This window comes from Phascolarctos cinereus, unplaced genomic scaffold, assembly GCF_003287225.1.
Source record: "Phascolarctos cinereus isolate Bilbo 61053 unplaced genomic scaffold, phaCin_HiC Scaffold_3;HRSCAF=262, whole genome shotgun sequence".
Lineage (NCBI taxonomy): Eukaryota > Metazoa > Chordata > Mammalia > Diprotodontia > Phascolarctidae > Phascolarctos > Phascolarctos cinereus.
The window spans coordinates 257476070-257501330 of NW_027555736.1; the positions used below are offsets into that span (position 1 = coordinate 257476070).

At 34.7% G+C, this 25261-nt stretch overlaps 1 protein-coding gene across 4 annotated transcripts in view; it reads right to left on the bottom strand.

Moving 5' to 3' along the window:
- Window positions 1-25261, bottom strand: part of PACS2 (phosphofurin acidic cluster sorting protein 2) — a 330978-nt gene that overhangs the window by 88955 nt on the left and 216762 nt on the right. For all 4 annotated transcript variants that reach the window (XM_020974848.2, XM_078151576.1, XM_020974846.2 and 1 more), the window contains 3 exons: window positions 5233-5365; window positions 2130-2234; window positions 1046-1152 (listed from right to left, as the gene is read on the bottom strand). In XM_020974848.2, the coding sequence (XP_020830507.1) occupies window positions 1046-1152; window positions 2130-2234; window positions 5233-5365 (345 nt within the window). The remainder of the gene's footprint in view (window positions 1-1045; window positions 1153-2129; window positions 2235-5232; window positions 5366-25261) is intronic.

Genomic DNA, 25261 nt, shown 5'->3' on the forward strand with positions numbered 1-25261 from the left:
TATAAATAGGTACATGCAAGATTCATACAGAATACATGGGTGGTAGCCTCAGAGAAGGTACTAGTAGATGAGGAACCAGAAAAGGTCTCCTGCAGAATATGGTCCTTGAGCTGAGTTTTGAAAGAAACCAGAGATTTTAAGAGGTAGAAGTAAGAAAAGAAAGCTTTCAGGCACAGGGGACAACCAATGCAAATCTGCTGAGATGGAAGATGGAACACTGTGTGTGAGGAAAAGCAAGTAGGCCAGTATGGCTTAAACATACAAGTAATGTCTAAAAAGACTGGAAATACAAGAAGAAAGGCCAGGCTGTGAAGAGCTTTGAATGCCAAATAGAAAAGTTTACATCTGATTCTAGAAGTAACAGGGAGACACTTGAAGCAGAGAAATCAATTAGAAGGCTTTTGGAGCAGTTCACGTAAAGAGTTATAAAAGTCTGAACTAAGGTGGTGACTACATGAGTAATTGATTATTGGTTGTGGCTACCATCAATCTCTAAAAAAATGAAGCAAGCAACTAATCTCTCAGTGCATGTCCTTTTAAGTAGTACTTTTAAGGGTTGCAGCCAGAAACCTCTGCGACTGATGATGATGCAGCAATTTCTGTGGAAATTTTCCTGACAGGAATGGGAGTTGCTGCTGAAAACATGGTTGGCCACTTGCTGTACATTGAGGTTTATTTGAAGAACAGTAGTCACTCTATCTCCTCTCTTGGCATTGCTGCTACTATGCTTAGGAGCGTACTTTAATGGACCTGACAGGAAAAACCTATTATCCACTACACACCTAAAAGTATGTATTTTGGAGTAAGGAATGAAGCTGTTGTCAAAGTGAATATCTACAGATTTCTTACCATTTTTCAATGGGAAGAAAATATATCATTATTATCCATCCATGAAACAAGTTTGTGTCAAGATTATGGAAACGAAGTTAAGTAACAGAATGGTCAATGCTTTATACTGAAGCAATTCCTATATTTTAAAATAGATTTCTATAGAGCTGATGTACTTAATTAAAGGTTGATCAAAGTAAGAACTGTAAGGACTTACTATCTCTGGATCCGTGAGACAATAGTACTGAAAGCTGCCTGAATATCTGCTGAAGAACACGTGCAGACCACTGGGAGGGTGTGTTTTTGCAAGATATCTGAAAGGAACTAAGATTAAACAATATTATATATACATATACACACACGTATGTGTATACATAAAATCTTGTATTACCATAACCACATGTAATCTTACATATACATATAGAGAATTCTTTGTGTGTATATACACACATACATATGAGAATAATTGTTAGAAAATTTTCACTCAAAGTCTCTCCCCACAAGGCCCCCCATTTTACCAAAGAAAAATGAACTAAATAGGATTTTGCTTTGAGCTCTGATTAGATTTAATTATATTTTGTTCTAATTAAAATGTCTAATTCTCACATTCAAAAAACATTTCCTACTATGTCCTGGGCTCTATGCTAGGTTCTATGAAGGATACAAAGTTATATAAGACACATTAAGTCCCTGGCCTCAAGGAACTTACAATTTAATAGCTGAGATAGGAATGAATTTTCTTTATATTATGTTTTTCTGTGTATTTGTTCTATCTGTTCAAGAGAATATAAGTCCCTTGAGGCCAAGGACTGTTTCATCTGTGTTTTTGTATTCCCAGATCCTAGCACATATATTTGATGTTTGTTGAAATTAATTACAGGATTACAGAACTGAAAGGCACCTTAGAAGTTGTCCAATCTGTGACAAATGGATGGATGACCTTATATAACATCCCTGGACAAAAATAGTACACAAATGATGACAAGGGAGCATGTGAAGAGTAGGTCAGATTCCAGTGGCTAGAAATGTGGCTGGGGTAAAGGAGATTCACTTCGTATAGTATTAGGAAATAGATCTGATGGGAAGGGTGGGTCAAATCAATTACAGACCATAAACTATGCAGATAGCACTATGTTAGGTATTACCAGTAGTGGATAGAAGATCTGAAAACAACCTTGTTCAATCATACCAGAAGAACCTGCGTCTATTTTCTCATTTTATCCTTCCCTACTGTAGAGCCAATCCTAACTTTGAAGGAAAAAGAGAAAACATGATAAAAATAACAATGTTTTTCTTCTTACCTGTCCTTGCCAGTCAGAAGTATTAATAAGAATTATATTTTCAGGCAGCTGGTCATCAGAAATTAAGATGTGATTTAATTGGTCATATACAGTTTTTCTTGGGATCTATTAAAAAAATAAAACGATGAAAAAAATGCTATAATTCAGCTCTTCTATTTTATTTTTCTTAGTTTTAGAAGTTGGCAACATCACCCAACAAAAATAAGATAAATAGCAGACATCAAATTGTTTACATGAATAAAATTTTAAATTACAGGCAAGATGTCATAAAAGATACTCATATGCAAAAAAATTATTTTATAAACCTTTATGGCCAAAGAGGCAAGTCATTTCCTCTCTGTGCCTCAGTTACCTCATCTGCAAAATAAGGAGAATGGACTGGATGATCTCTAAATCTCCTCATAGCAGCATATCTTTGATGTCATATATGACAAAGACAGATACAATAAATTGATTTTTTCCCCTTCCTCCTCAGGTGTTTGCATTTATGGGCTGGTTTTCTTTCTGTGTGGTTGAAAGAGCCTCCTTTGCAAGTATATCTATATTTAAAATTCTATCTTTGTTGTGATTTGGCCAGACACATAATGACTCTGATCCCATTGTATAGAGGCAAAGTCATTTATCAGTCTTCAAAAGGCATTGTGATTCCCTGGATTATTTGACTCTACCCTACATTTAATGTTGTCATAAGTTTTAAATTTCTTTTCTATTGGCTTCAAAGTGGCCAGTTTATTTGGAAAGAAAATCATGTAACTAGCTGGAGCTTTTTTGTTAATTGTTGAATTTAGCTGAGTCCTTCAAAAATTTAACCCAGTCAACTGAATGGATAGAGGTAAAAGAATTTCTGGCTGTGGTTTATGATAAGCATTTCCCAGCTAGCTATAAATTCTAGAGTAGATCCCCCTAGTGTTTCTGGATCAATTTACAAATTAACCTGATGTAAATTTTCCCCTCCTGCTATCTCTGACTCATAAACCTCTTTTGTTCTCTGTTTGCCTGCCATACTCACTGTCACCATTTCTTCTCTTACTTATTCAATTCTTTGCAATTTGGCTTCCAATAACTGAAACCTGTTTCTTTAAACATTACCAATGATCTCTTAATTGTTAAATCTTTTTTTTTTCCCTTTTCAGTCTTCAGCTTTCTTGACCCCATGTCCTAAATTTGACACTGGTGACTTTCTTCCTGAATATTCTCTTCTCTCCTGATTTTCTACTTTAACCTCTTTAGCCATGGTTTTTTTTGGTCTCCTTTGCTGATTCATCATCTATCACACATTCTGTGGATTTAATTATCATCTCTATGCAAATGACTCATAGACATACATAAATGAAAAATACACACACACACACATCTATGCAGCTCCTGAGATCCAATCCCACACAAATTACCTTTTGGAAATAGACGTCTTGGAGACATACCAAATGCAACATGTCTAAAATAGAGCTCATTTATTTTTCCCATCCCAAACCCTCCCCCTTTTCTAAATTTCCCTATTTCTGTCAAAGGCATCATCATCCTTTCAGTCCTCTAGGTTTGTAACCTCAGCATTATCCTTGACTTTCCTTCTTCCCACGTATCCAATTAATTGCCAAATCTTGCTGTGTCTGTCCAGAACATTTCTCCCATCAGATCTCTTCTACTTATACAGCTACCATCTTGGTTAAAGTCTTCATCAATTCTTACTTAGATTACTGCAATATTCTCCTAATTAGAGGCGTTGCCTCAAATCTCTCCTCACACCAATCAAACCCTAGATAAGGCAGTGAGTTTGGGCAGTGAATAGAGCCCTGGGACAGAAGTCAGGAAAACCTGAATTCAAATCTAATCTCAGACACTTTTTAGTGTGAACCTGGGCAAATCACTTAACCTTTGGTTTGCCTCAGTTTCCTCAACTATAAAATGAACCTATTTTGCAAGGTTGTAGTGAGGATTAAATGAGATAAATTTTGTAAAGTGCTTAGCACAGTGTCAACACATGTAGGTGCTTATATAAATGGTTATATCAAAGTTCTGACCATATCAATACCCCACTCTCCACTCCATTGGTTCCCTGTTATCGCTAGCATCAAATATAAACTTTCCTCATGAGCTTTTAAAAGCCCTGACAACCATGACACAACCTATCTTTCCAGCCTCACTGTATATTATTCCCTCATATTCCTGATCTTCTCTATATTCCTTACACATGATACATTATTTTTTTCCAGTGGCTTTCTGCAAGGCCTGGAATGCACTCCCTCCTCATTCCCAGTTCACATTGTGAAACCTTCATTGAACTCAACTTCCAGTGTCTTTGCTCTCAAATTACCTTGTATTGAATCATTTGCATTTCCTTACATTAGTCTTTTTATTCCGCATCTACTTTTAAATAAATGTCCTTGTTGACTTGCTTGTTAAAATATAAGATCCTCACAGGTAGGGATTGCTTCATTTATAGTATTTGCATCTTCAGGACAGGGTCTGGTACACAGTAAGGACATAATCGATGCTTACTGATTTATGGTTGATTGCTTTCCCACAAATCTAAGGTGCACATCACACTATCCATCTTTTACCTCTCTTTTACCTCTAAGCAGAGTTTTAAGGTTCCTATTTCTTTTATTTCGTCAGCCAGATCCTCCTTGTCAATAAGTCGGGTTCAGAGCAGCAGTTTTGCTTGTTGTTTCCTCTACCTACTGAAGGATAATTCTGTGTCTTATGAATACTCACATATTTACACTGCTTCATTATTTCAATGAAAATGTGGCAGTATTTTTTTTTTACCAAAGAAAAGTTCTTAGATAAAATTGCCAACCTCTACTTTTTCCTTAAGCACAAAGTTAAAGAGTGCTCATGTTCTTCTAATGTTCTGTAACATTGCGCTCTCTCTAGTCTCTCTCCTGGTACTTAGGAGAGAGGTCTTCTACTTTGGGTTATCACAGAACTCCAAGCCAATCTGGTTCAGTCTGTCTCTTCTTAGTGCTTTTCCTTGGAAGTAAGCATTATTCCTACATTTAATTCAATTGTTACTACAACTTCTGTAGCCAAATGGCTATGCCAATTTTCCCCTTCCCTTCCTAAATCAAAGGAAGAGATGGAACATGGACTAAGTTATCTTCACCTGCAAGTGGTTCCTAGTGTCTGGTGAGCGCTCATTATCCAGACTGTTAGCTCGTTCATTCTGCTGCCTCACGGGCTGTCTTTCTTTCAGTGAAGTGCTTCGACCACGCCGGCCAGTCTGCTTTCCCTCTGACCTGCAAAGCCAAGAAAGGACAGATTTAAGGGGGAAAAAATTGTTTGATCACAGGAAGCCCATTGTTCAGGGATTTCTCTGACCTGAGAATTGATAGTGATGTGTTCAGATACCTCCATTAACCATCAAATACTTGCCCACCCATGATAGGCAATGGTTTTAATGTAGAAAAAACTCAATAAGGACAGACCATTTACTTTTTATATGAGGAACTGTAAAATGTATGTCTAAGATTATTATTGGCAATTGGGTACTTTGTAAGAAAGACTGGGGTAGACCTGAGTATGATGTGATTCTAAAAAGTAAAACCACTTAGGAAAAGGCAAAAAGAATAATTATCTTAAGCAAATAAGGTACGAGAGGAAGAACTGACACAGAGGACTTAGATGGGGGAGGAGGGCTGGTAATTCTGGAATCCTACTCTCATCGGGAATGGGTTAAGAAGGGAACTACATATATATATATTATATATATACATACATATGTATGTATATATATATTTAGAAAGGTATAAAAGTTTTCTAAATTCAGAAAGAAATAAAAGAGTAGAGGATGGGCAGGGAGGAGATGATAAGAGAAGGATTTTTAGAGGGAATCCTACTCATATCAGACCTCAATCAGAGAGAGAACAATATATACATTTAGAAGGGAACAAAAGTTTTCTAAATTTAGAAAGAAATTTATAAACTTATAAAGGGAAAAGGATTAGTGGGACAGAAGGTATCTAAATTAATAGGAATGCGATAAAGAGGGAATAACAAATATATATGGAGGGCTATAAAAGTCTTCTAAATTCAGAGAGAATCAAGAGGGTAGGGGGAAGGACAGGGAGAGGATAAGGGAGGAATAGGAGGACAAGGTAGCACATAGCAGTAAAGTAGAGAAGTCAAGAAGTGCAGGAAATAAGAGACACAAGCAAACATAACGTAAAGATCAGGAGAAGAATTTATTAGGGAAAAAATGCAGGGGGTAGTAATCATGATCTCAGATAAAGTTAAAGTTAAAATTAATATAATCAAAAGAAAAACAGCGAAACTGCACTATATGACAGCCATATTAATCAATATTGTTTAGACTATTTAAAATAACTAGATAATAAAATGTTAGAATATTGCTGCGGTGTAGGAAATGATGCATTGGTGGACTCAGAAAAATATGGAGACTTGGACTTATGAAGATGTCATCCACCTTCAAAGAAACAGAGGACAAACAAGTATAGCATGGTCTTACATAGATGCATATGAATGTATATGTCTATATGAGCATTATCATAGATATCTGAGTGTATGTGTATGTAAGTATATATATGCTGGTATTTATATGTATATATGTAGGTGTATTCATACACACACACACACACACACACACACATACACACACACTTAATTATAGCCTGGGGGGGGGAGGAAGAGAGGAAAAAAAGAACAAAGTAAAAAGTGTACAGCAGAGAACATAAGAAATTTACAAGGAAGTAAATGATGGACAACTCTGAACAGTATTTATTAGTATTTATTATATAGCATTCCTTGAAATGGAAATTTATTGCAATATATTTTGAATTCTCTCTCACGTTCTGCTGTGCACATGGCAATACTTGTTTTTTTTCCTTTTCTTATTTTGTATTTAAGTTTATGCTTCTTTTTCTTTTCTTATTGTGCATTTAAGTTGAAAATAAATTAAAATAAATTAATATAATTAAGTTTAAAATGAATTAATTTTTTAAAAAAAGAAGAAACATGACCTCACAAAGCTGATGAACTTACTAAAAATGTCTCCCTTTGTTTACGCCCCAAATTATCTCCCCCACAGGAAATGTTTCAAGACACTGAATGAAAAACAGAAACATTATATTGCCAAGTAATTATGTATTAGCAAGAGAAGAATTATGGACAATGTAATAAAAAGACAACCTGCTTATTACCAGATATAATTTCTTTAAAAATTCTCATAGATATTTTGATAGAATACAGTAAAATAAAGAAGAATAAAAATATGAGGGTCCCCTCAACCTTAGTTTACTTAAATTGGTTCTAAGTATTTAAATTCAAAGTATCTGAATCAAAAGATATGAAATAAAAGATATACAGGGCCTTAAAAAGTTCCTAGAAAAAGCTGAACTAAATTTGAGATAAGCATATCAAACAGTATAGTAGTTTGTGAAAGCACACTTGAACACTTCAACTATCTACAATTTTGTCAGTGTAAACACGTCCTTCCTCAATGCAGACTGTAACTCTATAACTTGGTAGATGATCTTTGATAGCTGCGGTAGCTGAACAATTCTCCACTCAACTGCAGTCCACTTAGTGAAGGAGCCTTTCTCAATTTAGTTAGCCTGCTCCTTGTACAACATACATGCATTACTGTAAGGCTTTATTGGAAGAAAATGTTCATATAAATTATAAACATTATATAGAAAAAGTGCTGATTAATTTTTAATGGGTCAAAACTCACTCAAATGTGTGTGTGTGTGTGTGTGTGTGTGTGTGTGTGTGTGTATTTGGGGGTCACAATGCATGCACATGTAATAATGAAAGTAGTTTATTTAAACTTCCAAGAAAACATTGCCAAAGTTCCACATTTACTTTTTAAAAAAAAATTCTTGGTTATAATAGGACTACAAAGAGTATTTTATCAAAGACAAGGAAAATATTCAGAGGCAAAAAACATAAAGAATAACAGTTACTTCTCTAGTTAGAAAGATATCAACAATTAAGTCTCCAAGAAATCAGTGAAGTCCAGTGTTTTTAAAATATTTTTCATGGAGTATCATTAAACATTTTTATTTAAAATTTATAAGACCTTTCCCCATGAAATCCAAGCTTGCACATCATTGCCAGATCTTTTAATACTTTACATAATTTAGCCATTATGGGTTTTCCCTCTATCCATGAAGATAACTCAATAGATAGTACTCAGCAGCAACTATGGCTGAAAAATTCGTCACTTTGTGGCCAGTATGGGGAGAAACTTCTAGAAACTTTGCTAAGTTAATGCTTTCCTAGAAGCAGCAAAAGAAAGTATGTGTCCGTATTTAAAGCCTTTCTATGTTGACAAGATTTGCCAAAGCTTGTGCTCTACTGGTATAGCTTTGGAGTTATTTCTATGCTATGATGAGACATTTGGAAGAGACTTTAATGAAAGTACTATCACATTAACTTTCTTAAAACTAATATCATTAAATCTCCTCTACTCCTTAAAAGATGGAGGTCTTCTAATTTTGATAATATTATACAATATTACTGTTTATATTTCAGCTGTTTTGTTGCTTCTTTATGAATGATTTTATTTACATTTTCATATTCACTGTTTATGTGTTTTCCTTAAATCACATTACTTGATATAAGTATTTAGATACTATAACTTGTTCAGTCATTACTCAACGCTTGAGTACACATTTTTTATAGCGTTCTGTTATCACAAATAATGCTAATAGGAATATTGTAATACATATTCATCTTTTTTCCTGTTAATAACATCACTGAAATACAATCTCACAAGAAAGAGCTCTGAGATACCAAATAGGAAGAACATATGGGTTAACACAGGGTTTTTTCAATCTACATTTCTTTGATTGTAAGTAAATCTGAACTTTTTTTCTGGTGATTATCGGAAGTTTCTTTTTCCTCTTTTGGAAAGAGTTTGCTCACTTGGATTATTAGGAAACAGTCTTTAATCTTATATATTAGTATGTCTGTTTTCTAATAGATTTTTGATGTCAGACTTTAATATTTTATAAGGATTCTGACTCCTTATGAACCTTAAAGAGAAGCTCTGTTTCTCTTCTTCTACCTGCAAAGATTTTTTTTTTGGTTTGTGTAAACTTCTTTTAATGTCACATGATCAAGATTCTCTTCTGTCTTCATAATTGTGAAAGAATTCTCATTTTCACTGTTGATTTAATTGGTGCAACTTTTTCTATTTAGATCCTTTCTTTATTTGGAATTTACCGTGATAGGGTATTTCAGTTTTCCCAGATGTTCTTCTTAAATGAGGAGAACTTTCCTCCTTTTTGTGTTTTATACTAGACTGCTGGGTTACTTTATTTCTAAGTCATGTTTATTCAGCTGACTGCATTGATTTTTATGCACTATTAGAGTTTTGTTAATTTTTGTTAAATTTTTAATTATGTTAATTTCATTTTAATTATTTTAATTTTTAAAATTATGTTGATTTTGTTAATTTGTTAAATACTACTCTGTAGTAGAATCTAAGATCTGATAGTACCAAGTTCTCCTATCCTTCCTACTTCATTCATCATAAACCTTTATATTCCTGAAATTCATTCCTACAAATGTATTTTGTTATTATTTTAGATAATTCTATAAAATATTCCTTCAGCAATCTGATTGTTACAGCATAAAATCTGAACAATGATTTGATAGTGCTGTGATCTTTACTCTATTAGCAGTACTCAGCCATGAAACTTGAATCTTTCTCCAATCATTTATTCCCATAAAAATTATTTTGTAGTTGCATTTATAACTTGTGTATGTGTTCGTAGGATAATCCCCAAATATTTGATTCAATTTATAGTTATCTTAAATGATCTTCCCAAATACAAAAGCACTCTCTTGTATTACCTTGCAATCATTTGTATTTATGTATTCCTTTTATGTTTATACTGTACACACACACACACACACACACACACACACACACACACACACACACACATTGTCTCCGTTAGAGGACAAGCTCCTTGGAAGCACAGATTATTTTGTTCTTTCTATTTCTATCCTCAGTATCTGGCACAGTGTCTGGCACATAGCAGGTGCTTAATAAAAATCTGCTGATTGACTGGTTTATGTAGTTTCTTTTCCTATTTCTTTCTCTTGAGTTTTGTTACTAAAATAAAGAAAGGCTAATGATTTTACAGATTTACTTTATATTTTTCTACTTTAATGAAGCCATTGTCTCATTTTTTTGTAGAGTCTCTTTGCAGACCATCATTACCACCCAGTAGACTAAGCCGCTCAGTACATGTGAGTCTCACTGAGGGAAGAATCGATTTTCACTTTTGTCTCTGCATCCCTAGTGTGTGGTACCCTTTTTTTTCTTTTGAGGTAGTGGTGAGGTATGAACATGTGATTTTATTGGTGTAGGGAGTACCTGTAATGAGGAATTTCCTCTAGAAATCCATGTCAGCACATTCCCTACAACTTCCTGATTCCAAGGTCAGCTCTATCAATTATATCATGTTGCCTCTTGCATAGCACATAGTAGATGCTTAATAAAAATTTCTTAAATTTAACTGAAATAGAAATGATATTTTCTATTCTTTTTCTAAACTTAATCTCTCAATTTCTTTTCTTGTCATTGCTATAGCTAATATTTCAACAATGTCAAATATTATTAAAGACAAAAAACACTGAGAAAACTCTCGGTATTTCTGTTACAATTAATGCTAGCTTTTAGTTTTAAACATTTGTCTAAAAATTTAATATGGAAAATCAATTCTATTATCTAAATTGGTTTAATAATTATTTGCACTTAATTAATTTAATACATAATAATTTTAACAGTATCAGATTTTTTTTTTATTATTTAAGTCCACATCAGGGTTATTTTGTTTTTCCATTCTCATTCACTTTTCTTCTTATATGATTAAAGAGAAATTGGGTGTTATAGTGGAGGTGAATCAAAAGGTCTCTGACATACAATAACTGTGGGTTAATGGACAAATTGCTTAATTTCTCAATGTCACCAGGCTTCAAGTTGCTAGTATAAGATATGTTGCCAACATGCATCAAGGCAAGGAGTTTCCTTTCCATGGGTTCTCCACACCAACAAAATTAAAAGTGAATGGTTTTTAATTCTTTTTGCCAATATGGAAGAGGTATGAGGCAGTTCCTCAAAGTCATTTTCATTTTAATTTTTATCTTTTTGAATAATGAGGTTTTCAAGAGATTATTAATAACTTTCTGTTTCTTCCTTAGAAAATTATTATGTCCTTTAATTAGTTATCATTTATCCATTTTTGTCTTTATATTCCCAGTGCTTACAACATGATGGGTACTTAACAGTTTGCTGATTTATTAGGAGTTACAATTGTAACTTTTTAATATTTCCTTATATATTTTAGATGGCAAGTTTTTATTTATTATATTAGCTAGACATATTCCTCCCCCCACTTTTCTTTCCAATTGTATACTTTTTTATACAAAAGTAGTTAAACACGCTGATGATCTTTCTGCTATAAATTAATTTTATTCATCAAAACTAAAAATATTAGTCCTGAACAGAGCTCTCCCAAATTCCCCTATAAATAACTTTAAAATTATGCCTCAAATCAAATTCTGGAGTGGTGGAATCAACAAAAGATCAGGATAAAATAATTTTCCAGGCCAGGACAACTTAGGAGGTAAACAGGAAAGGTCTTCTTAGCAAGGAGAGGGTTGGACCTGGAGCCCAGCACAGACCACACAATATAGGCCATGTCCTTAAGGCACCAAAAGCAGGGCCTTCGAGGCAGTTTATCACTATTAGTGGCAGTGGCGGCAGCAGCTGCTTTAGGAGCTCTCAACTCACATATGGTAAAGGAGAAAGGTAACTGGTCAGGAGATTATAGAGAATCCTTTCCTGGCACTGGGTGCAGGATTCTGTCACGCTCTCCATATACAATTCTGGGTCCTAGTCTCAGAGAGAAGAGGAGTACTAGCTTAATAGTCCTTACAGCTGCAGGGGTACAGGGGCCTTAGTCACAGTTCCAGGGCAGAGAAAAGTGTTTGTGGTTGCTCAAAGACCAGAGAACAGGCCAGGAGAGCAGTTACCACACCTCTCATTCATTCATACCATTTTGGAAGAAGCGAAAATCTGTAGGCCCCCAGAGTTAGCTCTGAAAATAGCAGCAAGAAAGGCCTGAAACTTGGGACAGTGCCCCTCTATCTTGGGAGCAGAGCCTAACTTCAACATAAAGTTATAAGTCAAGATATAGGCTTGAAAAATAAGTAAACAACAAAAAAACAAACTGACCATACAAAGTTACTATGTTGACAGGGAAAATTAGGCATAAATTCAGGAGAAGACAATATTGTCAAATACCTACACAGAAAGCTTCAAAGAAAAATGTGAATTGGTTACAGGCCAAAAAAAGAATTCCTGGAAGAGGTCAAAAAGGATTTTAAAAATCAAAAAAGCTGAGGAAAAATTGGGAAAAGAAATGAGAGTGATGCAAGAAAATCAGGAAAAAAGAGTCAACAGTTTTGGCAAAGGAAGCACAAAAAAATACAGAAGAACCCTTAAAAAACTAATTAGCCAAATGGTAAAACAGACACAAAAATCACCTGAAAAGAAGAACTCTTTAAAAAGCAGAATTGCCCAAATGGAAAAAGAGGTACAAAAATGAAGAAAAGAACTCCTTAAAAAGTAGAATTGGTGAAACAGAAAAGAGGATACAAAAACTCACTAAAGAAAATAATTCTTTAAAAACTGGAATTGTGTAAGTGGAAACTAATGACTACATGACACACGAAGAAACAATAAAATAAGAACACAAGAAAGGGACAAAAAGAAAATGTGAAATATCTTACAGGAAAAATAACTGACCTGGAAAACAGATCCAGCAGAAATAATCCAAGAACACTTGGACTACCTAAAGCCATAATTTTTTTAAAAAAAGAGCCTAGACATATTTCAAGAAATTATCAAAGAAAATTGCCCTGATATCCTACAGTCAGAAGGTAAAATAGAAATTGAAATAATCCACTGATCACCTGAGAGAGATGGCAAAATGAAAACTCCTATGAATATTATAGCGAAATTTCAGAGCTGCCAGGTCAAGGAGAAAAACTGCAAAGAGTCAGAAAGAAACAACTCAAATATCATGGAGCCACAGTCAGGATAAAACAAGATTTAGCAGCTTCTACATGAAAGGATTGGAGAGCTTGGAATATGATATTCCAGAGGAGAAAGGAGATAGGATTATAACCAAGAATCACCTACCCAGCAAAACTGAGTATAATCCTTCAGGGGGGAAAAAATAGATATTCAATGAAATAGAGGGCTTTTAAACAATCCTGATGAAAAGACCAGAGCTGAATAGGAAATCTAACTTTCAAATACAAGACTAAAAGAAAGCAGTAAAAGGTAAACCTTTTTTTTTTGAGGATTAAGCTTTTTATTTTTTTTAAATTTTACTAATTTATTTTCATTTATCAACAATCACTTCCATATGCTTTTGAGTTGAAAATTTTTCTCCCCCAAAAGGTAAACCATTAAAGAGAAATCATAAAGAGATTCAGTAAGATTAAACTGTTTACATTCCTACTTGTAACTTATAAGAATTTTATCATTATTAGGATAGTTAAAGGAAGTATATATAAACAGAAGGTACAGGTGTGAGTTGACTATGATTGGATAATTTAAAAAAATGATTAAATTAAGGGGTAAGAAAGATGGATAACCTGAGAGACGGGTAAAGGGAAAGGTGGAATGGAGTAAATTATGTCATATAAAAGAAGCATAAAAGGAAGAGATTTTACAGTGGAGGGGAAAATGTGGGGTTGCAGATAACGCCTGAACCTTACTCTCACTGAAACTGGCTCAAATACAGAATACATTCAGTTAGCTTTAGAAATCTATTTGGCCTACAGGGAAGTATGAAAGGAAGGGAATAAGAGAAGATGAGGTAACAGAAGGAAGCGAAGACTGGGAGAGGTGCTGGTCAGAAGCAAAACAAACTTTTGAGGAGGGATAGGGTAAAATGAGAGAGAGAGAAGGATAAAAAGGGGGAAAACAGGATGGAGGGGAAAAGACAATAATCACGACTGTGAACATGAATAGGATAAACTCACCTATAGAACAGAAGCAGAAAGGAGAGTGAATTAAAAATCAGAATCTGACAATAAGTTGTTTACAAGAAACACACTTGAAACAGAAACAGACAGACACACACACACACACACACACACAGAGTATATGGTGGGAAAACTAGAAAACATTATGGCAGAAATTAGGTATAGAACAATAGCTCATACCATATACCAAAATAAAATCAAAATGTGTACATGATTTAAACACAAAGGGTGATATCATAAGTAAATTAGGGGAGCATGGAATATCTTACCTTTCAGATCTATAATTAGGGAAGAATTTATGACCAAATAAGAGACAGAACGCACTATGAGAAGTAAATGTATTTTAACTATATTAAGTTAAAAAAGCTTTGCATAGAAACAAACCAATGCAGCCAAGATTAGAAGGAAAGCAGAAAACTGGGGAGAAATTTTACAGGAAATTTCTCTGATAAAGGCCTCATTTCTCAAATATACAGAAAAATGACTCAAACCTATATTCCTCAGTTGATAAATGGTCCAAGGATATTAATAGTTAGCTTTCAGAAGAAGAAATCAAAGTTATCTACAGTCATTAAAAATGCTCTAAATGACCCTTGATTAGAGAAATGCAAATTAAAACAACTCTGAGGTTCCACTTCACACCTAACAGATTGGCTAATATAACAGAAAGGAAAATGACAAATGTTGGAGGGGATGTGGGAAAGAAAACTGGGATACTAATGCACTCTTGGTGGCGCTGTGAACTGATCCAGCAATTCTGGAGGGCAATTTGGAACTATGCCCAAAGGCACCCAAAGTGTGTATACCCTTTGATGCAGCAATACTACTACTAGGTCTATACATCCCAAGGATATTAAAAAAGAAAAAAGGAAAAGCATTTATGTGTACAAAAATATTCATAGCAGCTTTTTGTGGAGGCAAAGAAGTGGAAATTGAGGGGATGCCTATCAATTGGGGGAATGGCTGAACAAGTCACAGTATATGATTGTGATGGAATACTATTGTGCTATAAGAAATGAACAGGATGATTTTAAAAAAACCTAGAAAGATTTCTATGAACTGATTCAAAATGAAGTAAGCAGAACCAGTAGAACATGGTACACAGTTAACAGGAATTTCATTTCCTTTCACCTTTTCAATAGTTTTAAAACATTATTATGCATAAATTCCTTATTCAGTTGGAATTCACTAGTGTAAGATATGGGCCTTTTTTCTATTTTTACTCATCAACTTTCCCAATAACATTTGTTTGAATATATGACGAACCTTTTCCCCAATTTTTATTTTCTGTAGTCTTATGGAACACTAATGTTTTGGGTGTCTGGTGTAACTATTCCAATCTATTTCTCTCTTTTTTTTTTTACCCCAGTATCAAAACAAATGACAATTTGTTTGGAGTTCTAGGAGTATCAGCTTTTCTTCTTGTTTTGCTCTCCTTGATATTCTTGCCTGATTGTTTTTCCATTGAGTTTTCATTGTGACTTTGGTTCTAATGTAGAAATTTCTTGGTATTTTAACTGGTATTGGATTAATTATATAAACTAATTTTGTATATTATAATTTCTACTATGTTAATTTAATCTATAAACAGTGAACAGCCCTCCAGGTTTTTGGTCCTCTTCTATTTTAGCCATTAAAATTTTACAGAGGTCCTTAATACGGGCTCAATTTATTCCTATGTAGCTCAATTTCCAAATATTTAATCATTTCTGTTGTTAATGCAAATGGATTAAAAGAAAAACATCTTTTATTTGTTCTTGTTCTTAATGACTCGTAAATAAGAATTTTGATTTTTTGAGGGGGGTAGGATAATTTTACATCCTGAAACTTTAATGAACTAATTTATCATGTAAGTGGCTGGACTAGAATGGAACATGTCATGTTACATGCAGATAATGATGTTATGATTCCTTTTCCAATACTGAGCCCTCCAACATAATTTTCCTAATAGCAAATTTCTTGACTAATTAGAATTTCTAATATTATTTCAAATAAAAGTGGTGAGAGTTGACATTCTTGTTTTCTCTGTTTCTAGTGGGAATGTTTCTAATGTTTCTCCATTATAAATTAAGCTGTCTTAGCTTAAACTTTTTATTGGGCTGCAAAAAAAAAATCTAATTATGCTTATAATTTTGGTTAGCATGGGCAGAGGATAGGATTTATCCTTTTAATAAAATTCTAATAATAATAATAATACTATCCTTCTGGACCATGGTCCAGGTTGACACAGTAGGGAACGAGGCAGTTCCTTAGGAATCTGATTGGACTTTGGGCATGTGCCAAGGACTTGGAGACTTGTATCAAGCTGGATGCCAAAGCTGAGAATTATGAAGGCTCTGCTGTTTCAGCCTGTTAGTCTTGTATGTCTTTTAACTTTTGAATCTGGTTATCTTTTTAGTTCTCAACCTTCTTGACCTTGGTTGTCCTTGTCACTGATGACAATCTCACATCTCCTGGACACTCTCTATTCTTTGGATTTTCATGACACTACCGTTGACACTTATGTGACCACTTCTCAGCCTCCTTTCCTGGTTCATCATCCATATCACGTCCCGCTAATTGTGGGTATTCAGTTGCTATGTCTTATTGATTCTATCTCCAGAAATCCTCTCATATCTTTCCCTCTTTTTTCTATTCACATGGTCACCACTACTCATCTTGATTACTGTAATAGCCTTCTGATTGGTCTCTCTCTTTGTAAGTCTCTCCCTATTCCAATCCATTCTCCACATAGTTGCCAAAGCAGATTTTCCTTGATTATAGATATGACCATGTCATTTCCCAAAGCAAAAGTCCAGTGGCCCTCTTTTCCCTTTAGAATAAAATACAAACTTGTCTTTTGAATTTTAAAGGCCTTCATAATATGGCTCCAACCTATCTTCCTAGGCAAATTATATAATATATCCCTTTTCACACTCTATGGTTCAGCTAAACTGGCTTTCTGTCTGTTCCTCACACATGGTATTTCCTCTCCCATCTCTGTGCCTTTAGACTGGTCATCCCCTAAGGTTGGAATTGCACTCTCTCACCTCTTCCTTTAAGACACATATTGAGAGCTACCTTTTATAAGAAGCTTTTTCTTATCATTCAAACTGTTAGTGTTATTATTCAGTCATTCAGTCATGTCCTATTCTTCATGACCCTGTGGACCATACTGTCCATGAGGTTTTCTTGGCAAAGATACTGAAGTGGTTTGCCATTTCCTTCTCCAGTGAATTAAGGCAAACAAAGGTTAAGTGACTTGCCCAAGGTCATAAAGCTAGTAAGGTCAGTCTACATTTGAACTCAGGTTTTCCTGGTTCCAGGCGCAATGATCTATCCACTGCCACCTAGCTGCCTAAACTGCTAGTAGTCCCTCCCTAATTACCTCGAATTTATTTCATACGTATTCATACATATGTATTTTACAAATACTTATATATGTACACATTGTCTCCTCCAACAAAACACAAGCTTCTTGAAAGCAGAACTGGTTTCATTCTCTGTAAGTGTAACCCAATACCTGACAAAGTAGAGACTCAATATAGGTTTGTTCATTGAATGCCTCCAAAACTGATAGGCTCAGGCTAGTGGGTGTGTAGGAGGGAAGGTGCCCTAGTAACACCTGCCCCTTCAACTCACTCAGGCAGGAAGCTGGCAGAGGATAGATGGAGGCAACCAAGGGGGAAATAATTCAGGCTTCTCTCTCTGCTAGCAACATGTGGGATTTAATCTCTCCTCATTTCCAGGATGATGTCTTAATTTCTGTTTTGTGTTTCTCCTTTTGCTTCTTTCTTCATTATTCTCCTTGGAAGAAGATGGAGTCTGAGTGATGTTTCATGATTGGTGAAGAGATAATGGATCTCTTGACTTCCTTACTGGCAAGTTATCTTACTTTAAGTATTCTGGCTATTAACTTAACAAAGATCCCTTTAATAACGTTAAGACAATTTTATTCTGAGCTTCTTAGTGTTTGTAATTTAAATGATTTTTTTTCAAAAGATTTCTCTGAAACTCTTGATGACATAACTTTTACTACTGATAAGATTTGTTTTTTGTAGTCTTCCTAATATTGAAACATTTTTGCATTCTTGGTACAAAGCTAACTTGGTTACAATAAATAATTTTTTGAAATATCTCTAAACCACTAACTAGTATCTTAATATTTTTGTGCAGGCCTACACAACCTGCAGCCCACAGGCTGCGTGCCAAAGGAGTTCAGGTGGCCCATGAAAATTATAGAAGTAGTTTTCCTCTACATTTTTTGCAGGCCAAGAGAAATGCTTTGGTGGGCTGCAGGTTGTACAGGTCTGTGTTTATATCACTGGCTTACATTTTCTGTTCTTTGCTTTCTCTTTCACAGGTCTGAGTACCAGGACCATATTTATCTGAATGAGTTTGGTATATTGATCTTTTTTCAATTTCTGCAAAGAATTTAGATAGCACAGAAGTAACTGGTTAAAGTGCTTGATAGAATTTTATGAATGAATGAAATGAATTTGGGCCAAAGTTTTTACTTCCTTAAAAGTTCATTTAAGATTTGTTCAATTTCTCTTTCTGAGACTGAAATAGATTCTTTATTTAGCATCTACCTATTTTATATTTTTGAAATTATTCATCCATTTAAGTTTTTGGTTTTACCAGTATACAACTGTACATAACAGGTGTTGCATAGTGGAGAGACTGCTGGAATTTGAAGAATTTTTTATATTTAAAGAAGATGGGAAAATATTGACTCTGAAAATTACCACTTGTGTGAACAAAGCTTAGTCACTTCAACTACTCTGAACCTCTTTGAATAAGGAATAAAATGATACTAGTACCTACCTAATAGGGTTATTGTGAGATTAAAATGAGATGATGTGTATGAAGTACTGCGCAATCTTTAAGGCATCATATAAATGTGATTAATCAACATTAGTTTGATAGTTTTCTTTATTTCTTCTCTATCAGACATGGATTCAATTTTTTAATTCACTTGTTTTTGGTAATCAGCTTTTTCTCTGCTTTAAAAAAAATAACTGATTGCTTAATTATTTTATTGGTCTTTTTAAAATGCAGTCCATAGTTTTTTGTTTTCAACTTTGTTGATTACTTCTTTGATCTTCAGAAGTCTGTACTCATTTGTGAATATTTAATTGTTTCTAGTTTCTTTAGTTACATGCATGCATGTACTATTCATTGGTTTTCTCTCTCTTTTTATTAATGTAAGTGTCCAGAGAGAAAAATTTTCCTATAAGGACTGCTTTTCACATGTTGCCTCACTTTTACTATTTAAACAATTATTTGTTTCTGTAATTTAACCCCTGGCACACTAATTATTTAGGATAACTATCTAATCTTTAAGTATGCACTGCTTTTTCTTATTTACCTTATTAATGATTTTTATTGCATCATAATTAGTCAAGGAAATGCTTAAAACTGAGGACTTCAATTTTTACAACCAGTCTCTCTGATAAGGGCCTCATTTCCAAAATATATAGAGAATTAAGTCAAATTTATAAGAATACAAGCCATTCCCCAATTGATAAATGGTCAAAGGATATGAACAGACAGTTCTCAGATGAAGAAATTAAAGCCTTCTATAGTCATATGAAAAAATGCTCTAAACATTATTGATTAGAGAAATGCAAATCAAAACAACTCTGAGGTACCACATGTCACCTATCAGATTGGCCAACAAGACAAAACAGGAAAATGATAAATGTTGCAGAAAATGTGGGAAAATTGGAACACTAATGCACTGTTGGTGGAGTTGTGAAATGATTTGGAGAACAATTTGGAACTATGCCCAAAGGGCTATAAAAATGTGCATACCCTTTGACCCAGCAATAGCACTTCTAGGGCTGTCTTCGGAAGAGATCGTACAAATGGGAAAAGGACCCACATGTGCAAAAATATTCATAGCAGCTCTTTTTTGTGGTGGCAAAGAATTGGAAATTGAGAGGATGCCCATCAACTGGGGAATGGCTGATCAAGTGGTGGTATATGAATGTAATGGAATACTATTATGCTATAACAAATGATGAACAGGCTGATTTCAGAAAAACTTGGAAAGACTTGTATGGTCTGATGCTGAGTGAAGTAAGCAGAACCAAGAGAATGTTGTACATAAGAACAGCCACACTGTGCGATGGCTAATATTGATAAACTTACCCCTTCCCAGCAATACAAGGATCTAAGACATCTCGAGAAGCCTCATGATGGAAAATGCTATCCACAGACAAAGAAAAACTATGAAAGTTGAATTGCTATTTTTTTCTCTTCTGTTAAGTATTCTGTTGAGCAGAATAAATTCTACTCCAAAACTTCATTACTAATTCTATAAAAATCTCTGCATATTGAAGGGCTTCTTGAATACAGAAAATTCTTGTTTCTGATGGTTCCTCCTATTGGTTTTAATTTTTACTTACAACACCACTAACGTGAAAATATGTTTAATAGGAATGTAAACGTATAGCCTATATCAGATTGTGTGCCATCTTGCGGAGGGTGGTGGGGAAGAAGGGGGAGAAAAATTTTAAACTCAAAAGCATATGGAAATGATTATTGATAAATCAAAATAAATTATTAAAATAAAAAAACACTGAGGACTTCAGCATTTGTTCCTAAGTTCCTTATACTCTAAAATATTTTCAATTTTTGTAACATATTAAGTTAGTAATATAAGACTGAAAAAGAGCTGCATTACTTAAGATTCTTAATTCAATAATCAAGCTTACATCTAGCTTTTTAGTTAGATTCAGACTTAACTGAAGTTAGATGCTTCATTTCTTATTTAACTGTGTGAGCTTTGTATCAGTCTAAATAAGGCAACAAACAATATCTGTCTCACGATCTAGTTCATTCTTTAATTTAGTTAACATTTTCTTCATATCTTTAGCTATATGCCAATCTATACATATAGATTTAATATTGTTCATTTCATTTTCTATGTAATCTTTAAGCACAATGTATTTTTCCTGCTTATCTCTCTTAACTGTATATATATTTATGTTTCCCTTGCCTGAAAGCATGAATCCCTATCTCTTTTTATTCAGCTGAAGCAGAATAAATTCTACTCCAAAACTTCATTAGTAATTCTATAAAAATCTTTGCATATTGAAGGGCTTCTTGAATGCAGAAAATTGTTGGATTTTGTCTTCTAATTCATTTTGTCATTCTCTTCCCTTTTATGTGTGAGTTCGATTCCATACATATTCATAGTTATGATTAAGTTTGTTTCTTCCCCTCTATCCAACTCAAGCAGGGATTGTTTCTTTCTTTATACTCTTACCCCAGTGCCTAGCACAGTAAATATCACATAATAGGTAGTTAATAATAATATGGGAGACTGATTTTATATTGTTTTTTTCTAGCTGTATGACTCTGGACCAGTCACTTAACCTCTTTTATCCTCAGCTTTCTCATCCATAAAATGTGGATAACAAAAGCACCTACTTCACTGGGTTGTTGTGAGAATCAAAGCATTATAATATCATCATCATCATCATCATCCCTTATTCTGTACCCTTTGTCCATAAGCTATTAAGTCAGAGGAGTGTTTTATTAGAAATTCTCTGGGCTCAAAAGCCTCAATCGATCTTTCCAACTTTATCTACCACAAATCCTTTACGAAACTCTCCCCTCCAGTCAAGATGACTCACTCACAGTTGCTGAAACCTATCTTACAATTTTTTTTCCATGTCTTAGCTAACATTATTTCCTTAGCCAAAAAAGTACTTCTCATTACTTTTTTTCCTAGCTTTTATTTAGTATTTTATATTCCCACAGTTACATGTAAAAACAATTTTTAACATTCATTTTTAAAACTTTTGAGTTCCAAATTCTCTCCCTTCCTCCCTCCCTATCCACTCTTCCCCCTTCCCCCTCCATTGAGAAGGCAAGCAATTCAACATCAGTTATACTTGTGTAGTCAGGCAAAACATATACATAATAGTCATGTTGCAAAAGAAAACATAGACCAAAAAGAAAAAAAAGTTTGAAAAAAACTATGCTACAATCTGTATTCAGACACCATCAGTTCTTTCTCTGGGGACAGATAGCATTTTTCATCCTAAGTACTTTAGAGTTGTCTTGGATTGTTGTACTAAGTCATTAACAGCTGATCATCTTATAATATTGCTGTTACTTTGTATACAGTACATTTTACTTTGCATCAGCCCATGAAAGTCTTTCCAGTTTTTTCTGAGAGTATCCTGCTCATCATTTCTTATAGCACTTCTTATACCATTTCTTATAGCATTCCATCATAATCACTCACCACAATTTATTCAGCCATTCCCCAATTAATGGGCATCCTCTCAACTTCTAATTCTTTATCTCCAGAAAAGAGCTTCTATAAATACTTTAGTACATATAGATCCTTTGCCTTTTTGTTTTTTTATGTTTTTTGGGAGACAGACTTAGTAGTGGTATTGATAGTTCAAAGGGTATGCATGGTTTTATAGCCCTTTGGGCATAATTCCAAATTGCTCTAAAGAATGGTTCAATCAGTTTACAACTCCACCAAGAATGCATTAAAGTCTCATTTTTCCCACATCCCCTCCAAAATTTGTCATTTACCTTTTCTGTTGTATTAGCTATTCTAATAGGTATGAGGGTACTGTACTTCAGAATTGTTTTAATTTACATTTCTGAAATCAATAGGAGTTAGAGTATTATTTTCATACAGCTATAGATAGCTTTACTTCATCTGAAAACTGATTATATCTTTTGATCATTTATCAACTGGTGAATGGCTCTTATTTTTATAAATTGACTCAGTTCTCTATATGTTTGAGAAATGAGGCCTTTATCAGAAAAATCTGCTTCAAAATTTTTTTCAGTTACCACTGCTAACTGTATTCCCCTCCAACCTATCCCTCCCCAACCATTTACTCTATTCTCTCTCTACTTCCACTCTATCCCTCCTCAAGTGCTTTGCTTATGCCTACTCTCTCCCCCTTCTCTTATTCACTTCCCTTCCTACTTTCCTGTAGGGTAAGACAGATTTCTATATCCAACTGAGTGCGTATGTTATTCCCTCTTTGAGCCAATTCTATTGAGAGTAAGGTTCACTCATTCTGCCTCACCTCACTCCTTTTCCCTTTCACTCTAAAAGCTTTTTCTTGCCTCTTTTATGTGAGATAATTTATCCCATTCTACCTCTCCCTTTCTCTAAGTACATTCCTCTCTCACCCCTTAATTTTATTTTTTAGACATCATCCCTTCATATTCAACTCACTCCTGTGACCTCTGTCTACATATACTTAGCTTCTAACTACCCTAATAATGTGAAAGGTCTTATCAGTTACACATATCATCTTCCCAAGTAGGAATGTAAACAGTTTAAACTTATTAAGTTCCTTATGATTTCGCTTTCCTGTTTACTTTTTATGCTTCTCTTGTGTTTGTATTTAAAAGTCAAATTTTCTATTTAGCTCTGGCCTTTTCATCAAGAATGCTTGAAAGTCCTCTATTGTACTGAACATCCATTTTTTCCCCCTGAAGGATTATACAATCAGTTTTGCTGGGTAGGTGATTCTTGGTTGTAATCCTAGCTTCTTTGCCCTCTGGAATATCATATTCCAAGCTCTTCAATCCTTTATGTAGAAGCTGCTAAATCTTGTGTTATCCTGGCTGTGGCTGCATAATACTTGAATTGTTTCTTTCTGACTACTTGTAATATTTACTCCTTGACCAGGAAACTCTGGAATTTGGCTATAATATTCCTAGGAGTTTTCATTTTGGGATCTCTTTCAGGAGGTGATCAGTAGATTCTTTCAATTTCTATTTAACCTCTCATCAAAGAATCTCAGGGCAGTTTTCTTTGAAATTCTTGAAAGATGATGTATAGGCTCTTTTTTTGATTATGGCTTTCAGGTAGTCCAATAATTTTTGAATGATCTCTCCTGGATCTACTTTCCAGGTCAGTTATTTTTCCAATGAGATATTTCACATTGTCTTTTATTTTTTCATTCTTTTTTTTCCCTGATTTCTCATAAAGTCATTAGCCTCCACTTGTTCCATTCTAATTTTTAAGGAATTATTTTCTTCAGTGAGTTTTTGACCTCCTTTTCCATTTGGCCATTCTTCTCCTCATTGGCTTTTTGGACCTCTTTTACTATTTTCCCTAGTCTGTTTTTTAAGGTGCTTTTTTCTTCAGTATTTTCTGTGTCTCTTTTATCCAACTGTTGACTTGTTTTTCATGATTTTCTTGCATCACTCTCATTTCTCTTCCCAGCTTTTCCTTTACATCTCTTATGTGATTTTCAAAATCCTTTTTGTGCTCTTCCATGGCCTGAGGACAATTCCTATTTTTCTTGGAGACTTTGGATATAGAAGCTTTGACTTTGTTGTTTTCTTCTGAGTGTCACCATAATAACTTTCTATAATCAGAGTTTTTTTTAAAGTTGTTTGCTCATTTTCCCAGCTTATTACTTGACTTTTAACTCTGTTAAAGTAGGGCTCTGCTTCCAGGGTGGAGAGCACACTGTCTCAAGCTTCAGGGATTTTGTGCAGTTATTTTCAGAGACACTTCTTGGGGCCTATAAGTTTTCTGTTCTTCCAAAGTGGTATGATCTAAGGAGAAGTGTTTACTATTCTCCTGGCCTGTGCTCTGGTCTGTAAGTGATCCCAAGCACTCTTTTCTGCCCTGGAACTGTGAGGAGAGTCTCCCCTCCACTGTGCCCACAAGCTCTGCTATGCTAGTGCTCTTCCTTGCCCTGGGACTGCCACCTAGGACTGTGACCCGGATCCAAGTATGGACCAAGTAACAGAATCCTGCCTCAGTGCTACCAAAAAGACCCCTGTAATCTCCTTCTAACCAGGTGCTTAACCCCCTTCCCATCTGTGGGCTGAGAGCTCTGGAAGCAGCCACTGCTGCTGCTGATATAGTGGCTCCCAAGGTCTCCTCCTGGTTTTCTGGGGCCAGGGCTGTGCTGCTGTGGCTTGCATGCCACTCTCAACCTGGTGCAACAGATCTTTCCTGCTGACCTATATTATCTTTGTCATCTGTGGGTGAGAGGTCTGGAAACCACCACTGCTGCCAGTGATTCAGGTGCCCTAAGGCCTACTCTGGGTTTGTTGGGGCCTGGTCTGCCCTGGTGGGGCCTGCACTCCTCTTTCCACTTGGTACA